Source organism: Lonchura striata, chromosome 6 (genome assembly GCF_046129695.1).
Source record: "Lonchura striata isolate bLonStr1 chromosome 6, bLonStr1.mat, whole genome shotgun sequence".
Lineage (NCBI taxonomy): Eukaryota > Metazoa > Chordata > Aves > Passeriformes > Estrildidae > Lonchura > Lonchura striata.
The window spans coordinates 48,012,101-48,031,485 of record NC_134608.1 but is presented as its reverse complement, the minus strand read 5'-3'; the positions used below and the strand labels follow the sequence as shown (position 1 = coordinate 48,031,485).

The window sequence follows — 19,385 nt, the reverse complement described above, 5'->3', positions numbered from 1 at the left end:
ATGATGAAAGTGGAAACTGAATAATTAGCTTTCTTTTCCACTGCAGTAGTATGGGAAGAAGTGGTTAAGAGGAAGGGGACCTCTCATACTTGCATGGCAAACACAAGTTCTGTACTTATGTTCTTCACTCTGCAAGAAACCAACTAGGGGGTCACTGCTTTTTAACTCAGAAACTACTACTGAACTTCTTTATGAACAGCAACCTAATTTATTAAGTAGTAAACATGGCAGAAGCTGCACCATTACTGTTTACAGACAGATACAATTCACCACCAAGGAAAGTCTGTTTCTTCTTGGTTCTGTCTGCATCCCTGACTTGTCTGATAAGTTATGTTGAAAATTTACATTAAAGATATAATAATCTGGGTTGAAAACTGGGGATGATAGCTCCCCCATAATTCATTTTTTTGACCTTTCTGATCATGACAGCTGTTACTCTGCTTGATCCCTGACCTGCTCTGTTTACAAGAGTTCAAGACATTTGTGTTTTTCAAATGGCTGAGTAAAATGCTGCTCAGGAGGAGAATATCTAGGCCCCAAAAGTATCCAGATTAAAACTGCAAAGAAAAACCTCCCCACATGCATCCCACAGATACCTACTACTGACTGACTGGAGGTAGAGGGGATTCACAGCAATGTAATCTCCTCAGTACCTCCAATTCCACTCTGGATAAAACCCAAGTTTTAGCTGCCAAGAGCTTGTGGATTGTAGATCTTGCATTTGTAATGCAAAACCACATAGAGAGCTACTTCAGTAAGTATAAAACCGCTTAATTCAAGCACAAGGAACAAGCCAGGCAGAGCCATGGATCCCACTACATCTACGACTAAATAATGCAGGGCACCAAAGCAGCCCTGAAATCCCTTTGGTGTCTAACTGGAAGCCAGTTCGATCCATGCTGTGGTCCTTTGTAGGACTGCAGACTTCAAACTCTTCTCTGTAACAGAACTCATGAAGAAATATGCCTGACATACCATCAAGTTAAGTAAGAGGTCCAAAAAACTGGAACCGCCCTCCAACACATTACAGAGGAATGGAAGACTCTTCACCAAGACTGAGCCTACACACCAGCAACACAGGTGTTTTACTTAATCTGAGATTAATTTCAATTTATAATTTCTAATGCTTTTAGTTCGCATTAAGTGCATCTACCCTGGACTCTAAGAACGAGCTGAGCCAGGCTGCAGGTATTCATACCCATGTGGGGAACAACCAAAATTCCTAACATTCAAGAATTCTATTTTGGAAAGCTGAGTATTTTTTTGCTAAAAATATCACACTGGAAATATTTGTATTTCATTCACACTGATTCATGGGTTGATATGCCCATCAAGGGGAACTCCCCTGCTGAACAGCTCTCCAGTGACACTGTTTCAGGCTCTCTGAAGATGCAAGACGGTGTCACCCCACAGCTTGCTTTTTTTGTGCACATGTGTTGGGGAAATTCAGTGACAATGATGCACACTACATGTTTAAAACTGAGCTTTTAGTAAGTACAACCACTGATATAAAATGTCTACCTGTTGTTGATTAGTCTATACAGAAAAATCTACTTCAGTCCTCCATTCTGAAAGGCAAACAGAGAATTGGTAATAAAATACCACAACTTTTTCATCATTATCAAACTGCTGGATAGGCATTACAATGGCTCCTCCCTAATAGTGAGTGAGAGGGTTAATTTATCCTTTTGTGACAGAGGATAACCCACAATAATCAGCTTTCCTTTGGGCTTACTTGTCTCTGAGAGGCAGATAGCACGGGGAAAGCCAGAAGCTTCCTTCTGAGGAAGGCAAGTGTTCTCTGTGGAGTTCTTTGACAGTGCAGAGGAAAAGGAGTGTCACCTACTTGCCAGGAAAAGTACTGAAGACTTGCACTTTCCAAGCTCAGCTGGTGGAGCCTGGTTGCTGCTTATGCCAAACTCTGATTACCAAAAGGGAAAGAGAGAGAAAGGAAGAAGGAAAGTCGTGCAGAAAATCTGAGAGCAAGTCATGCAGATAACCAAGGTCTATGTACTTCTAGCCTGATGCTTCTCCCCTTTCACTGGCAACATTTCTAACAAACTTGAAGAAGAAACTTTCTACTTGAAATAAGTTCTGCTGAATACGCAGACACTTTGCCATGCTGGGGGTGCTGCACATCTCCATCCATAGAGAGCCTCTTCTCACCCCTGAGGGAACAGCAACCTGGTGGCAGAGTGTGCAAGGAGAATAGCTGCCTTTCCGCTCAGCAGCTCCCTGCTGAACTGCTGAGTCACAGGTTTTCTCTGCACTGAGTTCACATTGCTCCCACTCAGTCCACCTGCCACTTCATCTGGGATGGGTGGGAGGAGAGAAAGAGGTGAAGGCAGAAAAAATGTTCATGTTCATCCAGCACCATTATTATTCTGATGCTGCAGGATCACATCTAAAAGCAAGCATGCAAGGTGCTAAAGAGGGATGGAGAAGAGAAATATCAGACTGCAAGAAAAACTGCCTCCCCCTGTTCTTTAACAGGAGGAGACTGGCCATCAAACAAGCTTCAAGCCTCCTTTGACTCCCAATCAGTCACCCACTTTATGTACTTGCTGATAAGTTCTGTGAATTTCAGGGTACGGACAAGGCTCTTTGCTGTGATTTAGAAGAGCTTTCAAGTTGCTGTGATTTTTTTCAACAGTCCAACAGCTACTGTGTCATAATTGTCTGGCTGCCACAGGGAAGTGCCACAATGATAAGTGAAAATATCATGTGGATAGATTCCAGTTCCTAAGGGCATCTTCAGCTAAGTTGCTGCAGTGGAAATGTCCACCAGCTCCAACTTTCATCATGAAATAAGATGAAGAGAAAAGCCATTGTATTGCAGGCTCCATAAAATTCATGTGTAACAGGAGCCAACATCTCCTGGTACCTGATAAATTCTTGTGCAGAAAAGGGCCTCTGCTAGCAATGGTGTGAAACATGTTTGTCATGATTACAGAGGGTTCAGATTACCCTTGAGTTGTACATATGGAAATAAACATTTAATTAAATTACCAAGGCAGATTTTTTTCTGTGATTAGAATTCTGGATAGCACATATTATAAGTCATGAAAAAATAAAATGCCCAGAAGTTTCCTAATTTATTAAATCCATTTCTGAAAAACCACCTCTGAAACTAACTTTCAGATTACAAGGACAACTGTGATTAATTTTCGGACTAATGTTCAAGCCACTGCTTCTGTTAGCAGAGAAACTGAGGGCCTGTTAGGAGGTAAATAAAGATTTTGTTTCATTAAACAGAATTAATGATTCTGAATAAGTAGTCAGTAACAGTTAGTAAGCCTGTTTTTCCCTGTGAGAAAGAATCTGTTCTTAGTTAATGTTCAGTCTTACTTTTTGGTGATTCTAGTGCAAATCTCTGCAATGTGCTTGTGCTCTACCGATCTTAAATGCAAAGACAAAATCCAGTCTCAGAGAGTGAAGTGACATAGCATTAAAATGCCTTTCTATATCAACTTCCACTGCCCACCCCACAGAGTAGCTCACTGTAGTGTTGCTCAAGAAATATTTCATGAAAACATGATAACTGCAAAAGAAATATGAGAAAGAGAAAAGTAAAACTCACAATTCTCTCCAACTCCCCTGCTTCCATACAGTCATTTTTGTTCCAAATAATCAAAAGAATTTTCAAAACAAATCTTTAAAAGACAGGATGCTTGCCTGTGAAGTCATCCCTGGAGCGGGAAGGATGCAGCCTGACACTAAAGAATTTGTTTTACTAAAGGCACTTCATTTGATCTGTCACTAAAACCTTCCTTTCTGGAAGAAACCAAATGTTCCAGACACCACTCCTCATACCTGGGGTCGTACACACTGGTACTGACTGCTTTATAATTACCTAACCCACCTAGTAAGAGAGAAGGTAATTTACCTGATCCTCTCACCAAGCCTTCAGTCCATAACAGCTCATATGAAACAGAGCTCAGAGGGAAACGCAGCTCAGGATACCTCAGCTGACATCACTTTGTATTAGGCGTGAGCCTCACTTAGATGGGAGCAAGAAGAAAAAATATCCTTGGGCTTTCTGCTCTGGAAAGGCAGCAAAGAGGAATTGCTAGGAGCCACAAGAAGCAGAAAGGGACTGTGAGATAAAGCAACCATATGGGAAGTATATGGGAGCTCCTGTACCATCTATAGGGTCTGTACCATCTGCCAGGGCCCTACACTCATTACAAATTGCTATGTGTCTACTAATAATGGGGAAGTTGCTCTTAACTCCCAATGCAAATTAGTTATGCCCTTGTCCACATCTAAATCGTATTCCCACTACTAAGTCAAATGCACAAGTGGTTTATTCTTAATGGCTCTCCTAATACTCACAGGTCTTAACCACAAGATGTGTTGTTAGGCAGTGGCCTTTTTCTCTTTTTCCTGTGAAACATCAATTTAAAGATATGCCATTTCTCAAGGCAGCCAGGGCCCTTAGAGCAGTGTTTGCTTCAAAGCAAAATATTAAATATGGCATGAAATTACAGCTCTTAACTGAATGCAGACCCTCAGAGGGCAGAGACACTGAATATTAACTTGTAATTCACCCACACATAATTAGTAATTGTCATCTTTCAATCAGGGTTCAATTCAAAGCTTCTTTTGTTTGATTTTGTCTTTACTCCTTTACTCAACCCTCTTACAGAAGATCCATCTGACTAGCACTGAATATTAGGTACAATTAATTTTTTAAAAATAAAGAATAGATTTCTTTGTCATGCTGTTTTCTTCACTGAACATTTTCAAGTGCCTGGTGATAATTTCGGAGCTGCCTTGAGCTTTTGTAAACAGACAACAAGTTGACTTTCAGTGGAGTTGGTTGTCCCAAATTAATCCCAGGCTGCAAGCTCCCTTTAACACTGAAAATGGAAACGCACAGAGAATCTCTGTAATTCTACAGTTAAAGAGATAAAGGCTTAGATTGCTCATGAATCAGCCTTGCACAGGCAACAGGGGCAGGGAGAACTGTCAGTGGTGCAGCAATGCAGATCAAAATGTACAGGCTTGAACTCTGAAACAGGATAACCAACAGTCCCCATTCAAACCCTAATTAAAGTTTTTGTGCCTTTACACTTGAACTACAGGATACACTTCAATGTGCCTGAATGCATAATCAAAGACTAGCAATAATTTAAGAACCAGACAATTATCCTCTTCAATAAAAGAGTGACTCTGACAATTAAAAGAAACAAGCATATTCTAGTATCACACACCTTTGAAAGTATTTGCTATTCATATAACTATAATCTGAACTGGAGTTGCCACACTGCTATTGTTGAAAAAAAAAGAAGATATTTCTTTTCTTAAATTAATAAATTCTAGAGTACTTGTACAGTCATTATGCTAATACCACTGTGTGTTTCTAATGTCTTCTCAGTGACTGGACTGGCATTCTGTAGGTATTAGATCCGCTTTCTGTTCTGGTGAATGAGAGGGTTTGCACCTTGAAGCAGAGGGGTGATTTGCTGGTTTCCTGCCAGCTTCAAATGGGAATGTTTTGATGTCATTCATTTGGGCATAGCCTGCTTTACTGACTCAAATCTTATTCCCTGGAGCCTTCACAAAAAAAAAACAAAACCAAAACCATTTAGGAAAGCCACTATCACATTCATTTTAAAGACATTCTCTTTCCTGAGCAAAGTAAATTATATCAAGACCAGTCTCAACAATTATGGGCTCTAATGGAAACTCAGGACAATTAAATGTCATTGTTTCCAGTTCAGTACTCTGCTACCTCTGTAACTGCATGGTACAGGCATGCTTAGATTACTAAAATGTCACAAGAGCAACAGGTTTGAGCTCTCCTCCTCCCTAGCTATCCACAGGAGCACAAAAAGCAAACAATGCAAGTAGAAAGTGGTAATAGTCTGGGGTCTAGTCTATCTGGGCTCCTATGCTGTGCTCATCAACATGGATACACAGCCTTAAATAGTAAATTTAAAAGATGCAACAGCTTGCCTTCTCATCCTCTTCCCAGGGAGGAAACATGCACTGAGCAATGTTTTGTCTAGACAGATAAGCAGACATGCTCAAGTTGTTACAGCTCTCTGTTGGAGAAGGTGACACGAAAAAGCACATGCTGGTGATGAGCTTTGCAATTCTTCCGGAGGATTTTGCACCACTTGTCTGCAATCATGAGCTGCACTCTACAATAAACAACCCAGAGAAACAAGCCTCTCATGGACTCCAGCATCCCAAGGCTCCGCTCCACCTCCCAGCACACAGCCTCATGCTGAGTTACCATATCAAGACCTGACATTAATCAACAGGTCACGAAGCTGGCAAGCAAACACCATTTTGGGTCATGCATAAGCAGGGCATTTCTACTTCTACCTCCAGACTGGGATCACAGATAGCCTAGGGATCTTCATTCTGTACCCCAGAAAATGCTGCAGAAATGATGATGATCTGAGGCTGCACGGAAGCAGGTGGCAGGTATGCTGCATGTGTGGGAGGCACACTTAAAACCTGCTGCTTCAGGTATAAAAGCCATCATAGTGTGTCCTATTCTGAGGATGAAAAGACAGGAATTTATCTCCTCAACTATGCAACACAAATCAGGACTATTAAAAACATTGTTTTGTCAGGTCTTGATTGAAGCATTTCTTTCTTTTCAGAAACTCCTGATTTCATAACATTCATAATTCAGGTCATCACAAAGGCATCAAACATATTCTTATGGACTCCTAGTTGTCCCACAGTTTTGTCTTCATGTTGAAACATGTTGTGTATATTACATATTTCAGAATTTGAGTAGTCAGCTGCTTCCCTTAGGATGCTGTTTCTGAGGTGTGGGTGACAGTGTGTCAATGGGAAGCAGGATTTCATCCACAGAGATGTATTTCTGCTATGCTATCCAGCACACTTCATCTGCATGAACAGGAGATGCCAAATGCCTCATACCAAGTCTCCTCCCACACTTGACTTCAATATGAAGAATAAAGTACTGAGTAATTTTGTAAATCTCATTCTTGTCTTCTAAAGACCAGTGTAGCACTTCCAAACCATCCCACCTCTGTCTTCCTCCACATTATTTCAAGATTCTACTAAAAAATATATCTTTTTTTGTTTGCACCTCTCACCTCCCAGTGCCAATTACATACAACAAAACTGCTTGGTCCTTTCCTGAAGGGTTTGTGTAGCAATGTTTTGGTAGCAGGGTGTAGGGGGCTACAGAGATGGCTTTTTTGAGAAGCTTCCCCATGTCTGACAGCTCTAATGCCAGCCAGCCGGCCACAGCCAAACACATCAGATGGTAGGAATGCTGCTGGAATAATCTGCTTAAGGAGAATAAAGTCATGGCACAGAAGTAAATGCAACCATGGAAGAAAGGAGTGAGATTATATGAGAGGAACAGCCTTGCAGATACCCAGGTCAGTGCAGGAGGTGCCAGAGCTGGGATTTCCCTGCAGCCCATGGAGGAGCAGAGATCCACATGCAGCCCATGGAGAAGCCCACAGCAGAGCAGGTAGATGCCAAAAGAAGGTTGTGACTCCATGGTAAGCCCATGCTACAGTAGGATCCTGGCAGGGGACCTGCAGAGCAGGGAGAGAGAAGCCCATGCTGGAGCACTCTGTTCCTGAGGGACCACAGCTGCTGGCAGGAGCCCACACTGGAGCAGCTCATGAAGGACTGCAGACCATGGGAAGGACTCACACTGCAGAAGTTAATGGAGGACTGCCTCCCATGGGAGGGAGGGACCACATGCTGGAGAAGGGGAAGAACTCTTTTTCCTGAGGAGGAAGCAGAGACAGAAACCATCCATGATGAACTGAATAATAACCCCCATTCTCCATGTCCCTGAACCCCTAAGAGAGAGGAGATAGAGAATCTGGAATGAAGTTAAGACCAAGGAGGGAGGGGAAGGAGGGAGGCGTTTTAAAGACTTGTTTTACTTCTCATTATCCTGCTCTGATTTTGATTGGCGATAAATTCAACTAATTTCCCTGAGTTTTGCCTGTGACAGTAACTGAGGAGTGATCTCTCCCAGTCCTTATCTCAATTCATCAGCCACTTGCTATATTTTCTCTCACTTACCCAATTCAGAGGGGGGTGACAGAGTGCATTTAATGGGTGCCTGGCCTCCATCACAGGTCAAACCACCACAATAGCATTAATTATGCTGGAAAGATCATAAAAAGAATGAGCAACAGCAACATTTTATCCACGGCCCAGGTAGAAGCCCTGTGATCTATTTCAGATAAGTTGAGAAGAGGCACAGAAGACAAAAGCATATGCAAGGCAGTATCAAGTCCTATTTTTGAGGGATAACTATAACATCATAGTTCATCCTTTCATCTCCACAGATCTTGAAATGATCTTATCAGCTGAACAGACAATAGCATCCCTAAATCCTTATGTGCCTCCAATAGGAGCAGCATTTTAGTAGCGTGTAAAAAAACCCTCAAGAATAAAGGAAGCTTCACCTTAGAGCTGTTGTAAAAGCATTTTTCTGTACAGAAAAAAACACAGGCTCTTCTATGTGCTGGCAAAGAACATTCAGAACCCCAGAACATCAGTATCAGTGAGCACACAGGAAGCTAAAAGGGGCCATTTCGAGAATGCCTGCACAAACCTGACAGAAAGAAAAATAACCTATTCTGAAAAATAGGTCTGTATTTATCTTTGTCTCTCACAGAAGGCATACAAAATGGAAGGCATTTAGTGTCTTTCAGGAGTGCCATCCTTCTTATCAAAAGGCTGCAAAATTGGTCCGATGAAACTTTTACCTGTTTCAGCAGGAATGTTGCCTGTGCAAGGAAGTTGGGACCAAGTCTTGCAGTCTAACCAGGTTCTCTTCCATTTCTCTAAAAGACCTTTTTGACATACACAGAAGGAAGGTAAAAGCATTCAAACTGCTAAAGACTATGCAAAGCAGCAGCTTTGGACTGCCATTTGAAGGTCAGTCTTCAACACATAGTATTTCTTTTCCTATTGTCAAGCAACCTGAGTAGAAAGGACTTTTAATAGAATATGTTAGTTAATTGAATCTGGAACATTAGCAAGTTTTTCACAACACTGTAGTATTTTTTCTATGAAAAGCAATGAAAAAATGGTTCTATTTAAAAGTGGTAATAGCTGTAGTCTTTGAACATATGCTTAATGAATAAATCTGTTAGGAAAAAGCCTTGTGTGTATTGGAGGGGGGTAGTATATTTGTTCTCACTTAAAGTGTGCTGTGATGGCAATCATCAGCAGCAAATGGCATCTATTGTTGGGACTAAAAAAAAAATTCATTTGGCCATTTACTTTCAGGTGAAATTGCTCTTTTAAATAACACATTCTTTTAGCTAAACAGCTGAGTTGAAAATAAAGCAATAGCAGATCCATGTCATTAAGGACACCTTTTAAACTCTTTGGTTGGTGCAAAGAACCACAACATAGTAATATTCAGGCAGCTTGCTGCCACAGCATGGGGTGCAGCACACAGAAAGCCTATACCCACAGGGAAGAAGTATTCAGATCCCATGGGGAGAACAGCCTAACAAACCAGTGCTACCACATACTGCAGCAGTGGGTGCAATCCCAAGGATGAAATTATAAAGGATACAGAAAAACACAGAACCTGAGCAAAATAGACTTTGTAAAGCTTAAATAACAACCAAAAATCTGTGATGAAAAACACATGAGAACAAACTCAACCTACTCTGTTGCCATTTGCATAAGCAGGTGGATGAATCTAATAAGCTGGTAGATTTATTTGTGAAATTAAAATGCCAATTCCATACACTGGGAAGTGTGAAAAATACCCACAGTCAAGCCAGAGCTGCCTGGGTATTTTTAAAGGAAGCTTGACAGATGTTGTAAAAATGTACTGCAAAAGAGTCAAACCTGTTGGTATTTACTCAACTCTTCTGTTGAAGAACTCCACGTTCCTCTCATGGAGTACCTGAATCTCTCATTTCTTCACTTAAACTGAGAGTTGAATCTCCTCAGTTCCACTCTGAATGCTCCAAAGGAAGCTTCACAGAGGCAAACTCCCCTTCCTGTTCTATCTTTCAATTATGTGCTTGTCTATGACTCCCTTTCTGCAACGCAGCCAGATCTCAGCTGAAAGGTTCATTTTGAAAGAGCCAGGGGAACACCCAGGTTGCATTCAACCAAATCTCCTGGTGCAACATACTGCATTTGGAAGCCTAACAAATCTAATGGGTGAGACCATACCATGATCACCTCTTCTTTGACAGCTCTTCTCAGGTAGCAGGGTTGGGAGACTGCTTCAGCCAAGCATGAGCCAATGCCTGCTCTCCATCAGTGTTTTTAACTTGTCAATCCTTGCAGTCCCTCCTCTCTCCTTTTAGAGTTTTCCTTGTGAAGATGCAGAAAAGGCCCAGACCTTAACAAAGATCAGAGACCACGTGTAGGTGGAAAGAGATAAGATTCACAAAGCAAGCCTTAGGTTCCCAAGATTTCTTTTCCAAGACAGAACAGTAATACAATGAAGAAAATATTCCACCATTAAAATCCCTAATTCTTGAGGTTGGTACTCCACAACTGTTCACCTCTTAATGCTATCTTTATTGAAGTACTTTATTGAGGTTTCTTGCACTTCCCCTTGTTGATGTCACTAGCAGGCATAAGGAAGCATGAAACCTCAGTGAAAAGTAGTAAAGCAGAGGTCAAGAAATCATGATTTCAGCTTTGAGATACGGTGACAACATTAGACTTCCAAAGGATGTCAAATTTATCTTCTGTGACAGTCCCTGTTGCTGAAGAACAAGCTTAAAAAATAAGTTAATAAAACTGTTGCATATGGACCATATGACATGTCAGCAAAGTTCTGTTCTCAAAAATGACTAGTTGTTTTACCAGGCTAATTTTAAGCTTATTTCAGCTATGATATTGGTTTGTCCATTAATTAATCAGTTAGTCCATCAAAATGAACCAGTGACCATGAGGCATGCATATAATTTAGTATGTAACAACATACGCCATTCAAAATACTGCACTGTTTTGGATCTTGCATCCCTGAAACAGGGATACTCTACAGTATTTTTGACTTACAAAATGTGTGTTCTGTGGCATTAAGCTGGGTCCCACAAAACCACTCTCCTCAGTTAAATTAGACAATGGATAACAGCAGCAAGCAGAGAAAGGAGAAGATAAAATACAGATGGCAAAAGAAGGTGTATATTTGGGAATAATGGAAAAGAGAATATCTCAGAGAAGAAAGAAGGAAAATAAATAGAAGGCCATAGAAGAGAAGCCCACAGGAGGAGTGTGAACAGCCTGACAGAAGGACTGAGTGGAGACTAAAAACAGCATCTGGCAGTAGCTCAAATCAAACAAGGTAGCATATGCAAGAAGTACAGCATACTGAAAACTTCCTTCCTCTTGGGTATTAAATAACCTCAGAATTAAGATAGTCTTCCCTCCCTCTCCTCTGAAATATCTTGCTCTAAACTCTGAAACAGAAAAAAAACATGATTAAACTTTTTGGTGATTGCCATTTCCCAATTACAACTGTGAACTCTTACTGAAATTTTTCAGACAAAGCCACAGAAATCAGGCATTGATTTTGATTGATTTTTCTAGTGGAAAGCATGATAGTGGGTATCTCATGCCTAATGGACTTAGAGCAATAAAAGGCCAGATTTTTGAAAGGCCTAGGAAAATTTTCAAGAGCTCCAATGCCCCTAGATAGAGCCCTATTTCTGCTGAAACAATAATTGCTCTTCAAAATATAGGCCTAAATTTCATTTTCAAAAGCAGCTTAAAAATATGGATTACATTTCACACTGACAGTGAGAGAACACTGCATGGTTGTTTTTGAAACTGAGACTGACATGGTTTTCAAACTGCTGCCTACCATGTGCTTTTGCTTCCTTTAATTGTGTCTGTGAATACAGCGCACAAATGTGTCTGCTGTCACTCACAATTAACAAACCAGAGGTACAGTTGTGAGAACATCAAATACTACTGACTGGGCAGTGTGAGGACAGCCCAGCATTTCAAATCTTACACTGTAAATGACATTTATGATATTTGTACCTGCACAAAAGCTGAGAAATTTCCACATGGGAAAGAGTTACAGTGCTGGGCAGAACTTCAGTTCTGTCAGCTCTCACAGGGATGGAATACAGCCTTAGAGTTAGACATGCCAAGACAAGCAATGCAACTTCTGGGAATATCCCCCCATGCCTCATCTCTTTTCTGTCATGATGCACAGGCTGCCACATCTACATCTGACTGCACAGCAGGAACAAACTACAACCACAATCCTTCACCCCGTGACCATCTGGAGCAGGGCTCTAACTGGAGTTTGCTGCTGCTCTCCTCACGTCCACATGCCCATATTTCCTTCTCCAGAACACAGGGAAGCAAAACCAAGAAGTTGATGCCACCCAAATCTCACTCTAACAACGCACACCTGGTCAAATTTATATTCTGTGACAGTCTTTATTGCCAAAGAAGAAGCTTAAAAGGTAGGACCTACGCACAGAGGCACGAGCAATGAGGGGAGAACTGTCCTAATATGAATGATGAAAGGAGGATGTGTAGAACAACCCTGAATAATCCCTGGAGGGGAGTGACAGCTCAAAGATATTATTTTGCTGCCTGTGTAGCAGTGAAGACACAGTAGAATGTATTTTCCCCTTGGATTTAGGATGCCAATCTCCATAGGGACTGACAGAAACAGTTTTAAAAACCCCAGACTCTGTGATCTACCTTTGAAATACAAAAATGCCTGCCTGCCAGAGGTCCTGGATCTTACCATATTAAGTACAGCCCAATATTCTGGCAATATATGCTCACCATTCTCTGTACACCATTAAACTTTTCAATTTATATTCTTGTATTAAGGTTTGAAGAGTGAAACCCAGGAACATATCAGCAAATTATTCTGTTGTGTTTTCATGCAGTATGCCTGAAAGGTATCAAAAAGTTCCAGCTTTCTCTGGAACTTCTTCAGAAAGAAAATAATCAGTTTCCTTAAATAGCATATGAAATCCCAGTGTGAATAACAAAGTAATACCCTGGGTATTCAACAATAAGATATCCTTGATATTGTGACTGCTGTGCTGGGCTAATGGAGCTGGCAGAGGAGTAAACATACATCAGGGAACACTATCAACAGGGTCAAGCCTTTAAATTACAAATGCCAGTTCACCAATTACCTTTACTTAGTGTGAAGCAAGATAATTTTATGCAGAGCATAGAAGGAGAATGAAGAGCATTAAGTCAACTCATCACCTGTCTAGCTTGAGAAAGGATCAAGTGCAAGGATTAACAGAGAAAGAAACCAAAACCAGCAAGAATCTATCCAGTCCTTCATAAAGATATGATAATACTGAAAAAACTGTATCAAAACTGTTCTAAATCAATAGAACTATCTAAATCAATATGACCATTGAACTAAAACTGACACATGATAATTTATGATGCTTGTCAAAAACAATGGACTGACAAACAGACATTTGTCAAAAAGAATGGACTAATTTTTAATTTAACTCTTTATTGAAACCAAGGCCCTGACCTGTAGATAACCTACCTTGGCACTGCAAACTGCTTCATCCTCATCATCTTTCCGATTCTTAAATGCCATTAAGAGATGAACTGAGAATTTGATTGGTTCAATTTTCTAAGCATTTTGTGTACACATTGCAGAATAAACTCGCTTTAATAAAGATTCGACTGAAAGGCTTCAAATTCAAACCAAGTGCCGACCCAAGTGCACACACCTTCGGAAATAGCATGTTAATTTTGCTCATCCCCACAGACTCATGGGACCTCTTTTATCTGTATCCTGTTCCCCACTTGCACAAGAGCAGTTCGTGACCCTGTCATGGAGCTACAGCAAAACTTTTCAACCCTCCAGAAACACCATCCAGTTTCATTTCATTCACTCTCTCTTTTGCTTCATGCACTGTTCTGGAAGTGAGCATGTGAACATGAGGCAGTTCTGTGAAATAAGGATTATTAGACTTATGATTACTTAAAATGACCATTTTTCAATCTAGTCCATAATTTAATGATTTCACCATCTGTATTTACTGGCTGGCATAAACACATTCTAACAGTTTCTGAAGGAATCTTTCAGAATTTTAATTTGCCCTCCAACCTACCCTAATCAAGCCATGCCTTAGAAGTTTCTCATTAGCTCCTATGCTCTGCAATGCAAGCAGTATTTTTTTGTATGAATGTAATTGATTGCTCAACTTAAGCACTACAACATTGAAGACCTTTGGCCACATTCTGCATTGTATTTTATGCAATGCTGAAGTTTATTATTGTGTTTCTGACAGCTGAACACAATGATACCCTTTTCTTTGCCAAATTTGAAACAAGGGCCAGTTTACAGTCCGATGACAATGACTGGAGAATGATTTCTACTTCAAACATTCATTGGAGCATCTTCCATCAGATTAAAGACATGGATTTGAATTTTATACACTAGCCTTTCCTGAAATTAGTATCACTGATACTTTCTAAGTGTCTTTGGCTCTTGTGCCAAAAGCAGTCTGTTCAGACACCTCAGACTCAGGCCTTTCCAGGGTACTTTTCAGCAAGCACACTTGCCAGGGGTAGCCTCCAGACACACAATTCCTTACATGGTACTTTAGCAATGCTTCCATGCTGGCTCTATCAAGTTAGCATGAACTGAAGTGCATGACCTTCAGCTCACATTCGGTTGGGAAGTTTCAGCACAGTTTCTTTGTTGGAATTATTCCATTTTGATGTCACATGATAAATGATTGTCAATCTTTTCTTTCTCCCCTCCCACACCAGGTTTTTCCAGGTTAAGCTTTTCTGTAAGGCAGAACTACCCACGCCTTATTCTGCAATAAAAACAAAACTACTTGAAAAACTTCCCTTTGTATTGCCCACATATAAAGTGTAAGCCAGTAATCATGCTGGATTAAAGATCTTTTCTGTGAACAACCTGCAGGCTCAGTGCATGAACACTGGGTTATTTTGCCCTTGAGATGAGAGAAGGGCAGTGTCAAAGCCTAAGCAAAGACACAAGGGGAAGAAGTGAAGACCCTTATAAACCAGGAGGGGAAAAAGTAATAATAAATAAATAAATAGTGTTGTTCTACCAGGACCATTGACACATTTTGCCCCAAAAGCAGTCATATTGGACAGGAAATAGACATGAAAGAGCTCTGAACATACTCAGTAGCCCTAAGAATCATATACTGGATTTATAGCACATAATTTGTTTTAGCTATCCAGCTAAAAACAGAGAGGGTGTGGTTTCTGTGTTGGTGGATGGAACAAATTTACCTTAACTCCATAATTTTAACTACATTTTACTACAAATTTCACTAAGGGGATAAATTTGAGAAGCACAGTGATTTCTGAATTCATTATTTTGAATACCAGCAGAATGGTGCTTATGCCTTGCTTTGAAATTAATACAGTCTATAAGTGTCATGTAACAAATTACCATGATTTTACTCATGCTATCAAGAATAAGTGCTTTGAGGCAAAATGTGTTTGTCATTTATTGTATGTTTGTACATGTCCTAACACAATGAGACTTCCTTCCAATTATTTTGCAAAATTACCCACTCAATAAAAAATCCACCATCTCATTGATGTTTCATGGCCTTGGTTTAACCCTGGCCTCAAATGATCTGGACAAGTTTGTAAAAAACACCAAAATGTGTACTACTAACATGACTCTTTGAGCTTACAGAAAAGACAGCACCTCCTTTTTGCCATCAACTGAGTGGCAGGCATTGATTTTCAGTTTTCCAAATCTGTCCCCTTATATCTAATTTGTAAAGGAGATGGAAATGCCTAGGAAAAACACCTGGAAGTTACCTGAAGTTTTTCAGGATTCTTATATTCAGGATAAATAAAATTACAGCCATAAAGGATTTTTATCAGCAAATTATACAGAGAGAAATTATTCCCTCACAACTTCTTTGCATAGAGAACATGCTTTTGCTCTTGAAACATCCCCTAATAAAGGTTTTCATCATCCTCTTTCCACAAGCTGGGTCTTCTTTGCAGTGGGGAGTTGATACCAAGGGCCCACCCAAGTCAGATGCATTGGCTCCTCCAGAACAAAAACAACCAGAAACTGCAACAGTCTGCAAGGAGGTGCCAAAGGCCAGTCCAAATGCAGCATTAACTGCAACCAGTAAATACATCAGATAACCAACCAATAAAGCAAAAAAAAAAAAGTTTATCTACACTGGATTCAGGATTCAAAGCCCTAGTTCTCTAAGAGCCCTCACTATGCAGACAGGAAACACTTTCCTGTAAGAGACAGAATATGTTTAGAAACAAGGCCAGAATGGCTTGAAAACACCCACTTCCTTGATGATTAAACAAAATGAATCTATTTACAGTTTACCATGAATCAATGGTAAACTGTAAATATGGACTGGATTTAAAAGGACTCCCTAAGGAGCTTTTAAGAGACAAAGGCTCAGTCCTTTAGGCTTCATTAAAAATGCAAGCTAGAAAGAATTGCATAGACATCAAGTAGGCAGTGGAGGCAAAACTGCCTGGACACTGAATTGTGTGAGAAGCACAGCTAGGTTAAAATATATACTCCACCATGAGAACATCTAGCAAAAACTACCTTCCATGCTAACTGGGCTTTGCAAAACACTTAAACCCTGAAAATCAGGATAAATTCTGAAGGATTTTATGGTGGTGTTTTTCATCTGTACTGAAGTGACAGCATGATAACTCTCATCTTCTTTATCTTACTTACCATCTGACTTACACTCAGTCCTTTCAGTCACATAGTAACTTGGTTCCAATGCCTGCTCCAGGACAGATGGTCCTCTGGGATTATCATTTACGTCCTTCATGCACAAGAATCCTGAAAAAATAAAGGAAAAAATCTGAGCTTTAACACTATCAGATGTCTAAGAACCATTCAGGGCTTTTACACGCAATTCTTCTTGACAATAAATTCTAAAAGACCGTGACAAGCTGTTCATCCATAAAGAAAGAGTCAACCCACTAATGTGTGGGGTGAGGTGAAACATGCAAAGGAGATGTAGTGCCATATTATTATTGATGAACATGCTTTTGCTTATTGCCTGCATAAAGAAATTGCAACCTACCAGAACCAAAGGGTATGTACAATAAAATGCTTTAATATTTATGGAAAAGTTAATCCATAAACTAAGCTCCCTTAGGAGCCATCTGCACCATCTGGAAAAAACCTTTAGCTGAAATAATCGCTCCCCATTTCACTAAAAACCCCAAGAGGGCTTAAAGGCCTGAATACAAGACAAAAGCCCTTATTTGTAAGGGACTGTTGAATGTGTCATACCTATCTCAGTGGGACTAACTGAACACATAATTTGGGAACAGTCCATCATAGCCTCAGAGACCATGTGCCCAACACGCCACTAAAAGCATGGCAAAATCATGGGCAAAGAGGGTCATGCAGGCAGGTGGAAAGAAATTCACCCCAAGAAACTGCAAGAACCTTTTCCTCCTTCATACATTCAGCTAAAGAAGAGGCCAGAGATGTCTTTTTTGTTCAGATTACAAAGTGCTCTGCCTTGGAGGTTTATGTGATTTGCCATCTACTTCTAAAGGACCATGCGCTGTGAACATCAGGCCAGTTCATTCAGTCTCTTCCAAAGTCCACAGAGACAAACAGAACTTCTCATATTGATGCCAGTATACCCTGCCTCACAAACCCAATCAAGAAATCTCCTAAGAACATGACTTTAAAGGGCTAAAATCTGAAAGTATCCTCTCTTACAGAGGTACTCTTGAAATCCTTTGACTATAAAATTATCTTTCTTGTTCTGAACAGGTTAATAAATCCAAGATTATTTAGATATGCAGACTTTATCTCTGACACTGGGACATGAGGTGCTCACTGCATACAGAGCAGCACATTTGTATGTTAAAGAACATATTTAAAAGTAAGTCACATCCTTAGAAGACACCAGTACACAAGAAAACAGCATTTAGGTAAAAGTAAAACAGCAGAGTAATGTGTGAGGCACTCCTCAAAAACCACCTGATGCAATATAGCATGTCTTAGCACTAAGTTATCCTCTGCTACCCAGGACAAGGGATTACTAAGGGATGAAACTGGCTGTAAAGGCTGGATACATGCTGTCTCTTTCACTGTAGTAATACAAACATAGTATGCAAGTCCAAGAATAAGAATTACTGTCTGTGTACCCAGTGTGTCTCCAAACATAATCCAAAAGTTATTCCTAAAACCATAAAAAAATAAGAATACATCATACATATGGTATTTACACTTTTATAGCCACTTAGAAACACCTCTCCCTCCCTCCAAGGAAAATATGACAACCGATTATTTTCAGCTAGATGTTTTTGTTAAATTAGTTTTCTGATGTGATTTCTTCTGTCCAAGCTCAAACCAGAAAAGATGTCTTGCAGGCAAGTCCCAAAGGAAGTCAACCTTCTTTTAGAGAGCAAATACTACTAAACACAGCTTATAAGCACCATGAAAAGAGGGTGTGGACAGTTCTGAGTCTACCATCAGCATCCCCACTGCCCCTCAAACTTGCCAATGACATAATTGCCAGTTGTGTGCAACAGCTCCTGAGCAACAGCCTTTGCAATGCACTTGCGTTCCCTACAGAAGACCCACCATGAGGTGCAGAACCAAGGAGTAACTGGATTTCATAAGGGACTTTGTGTCGTTTGGCTTATTACTGAAGGCCAAATTACATCCCTAAACTGCACCTTATTAGTGCTCTGATAAAGAATGTTATACTTCTCTACACAGCACTTCTTGTCTTGACACGGAGTGCTCTGGTACCTGAACAGGTTGCACCAGCAAGCAAAGGTTATCACTTCTGCTAAGTGGAAATGTAATCAACTCTGCTTGCCCTCAGTCCAATGCAAGCAGAAGACAAGAGCTAAAATTCAAGCCAGAAGTGGTTTGTGCTTTTGAAAAAGACTAAGAATGTTTACATTTAGTTACCGTGGTTCAGATGACACAAGGTAACCTGATCACACCTAGTTTTTAGCATAGAGCTGTTTACAATGACAGAAGCTTTCTTTGACCTCCTTTAGTGCCCACAGTTCATCACAATATTCAGATACTCATATAAAACTGTTTTCTCTGCACACTGTGTACAAAGAACTTGGTATCACAACATTTCCAGAGAGGCCAAATAAAAAAATAATTAATGTTGAAGTTCTATACTCTTCTGTAAAGAAAGAGTTGCCTCTTCTTAAACTATACTACTGTTGTATTCTGCATTCAGTGCAGGTGCCTTGCCAGAATCCACACTTAATTCCATTCTTTATACTGCCTCCAAACTCAAGCATTCCTCCTCTGCTTCCTCTTTCCCCATAACGGAATTTAGGGACAGGTGTAGTTTTACAATGGTTAAAGAAATACCCATCTATTGCCTAATATGTCCTGTGTTTCTGTCTCTCCAACAGCATGTGAATGATAAAGGAAAATA

The 19,385-nt window shown here is 40.3% G+C and overlaps 1 protein-coding gene across 9 annotated transcripts in view; it reads right to left on the bottom strand.

Moving 5' to 3' along the window:
- Nucleotides 1-19,385, bottom strand: part of PTPN5 (protein tyrosine phosphatase non-receptor type 5) — a 76,804-nt gene that overhangs the window by 36,939 nt on the left and 20,480 nt on the right. For all 9 annotated transcript variants that reach the window (XM_077784267.1, XM_077784265.1, XM_021525660.3 and 6 more), the window contains exon 2: nt 16,679-16,789. In XM_077784267.1, coding sequence (XP_077640393.1) covers nt 16,679-16,778 — 100 coding nt within the window. In that variant the 5' untranslated portion in view covers nt 16,779-16,789. The remainder of the gene's footprint in view (nt 1-16,678; nt 16,790-19,385) is intronic.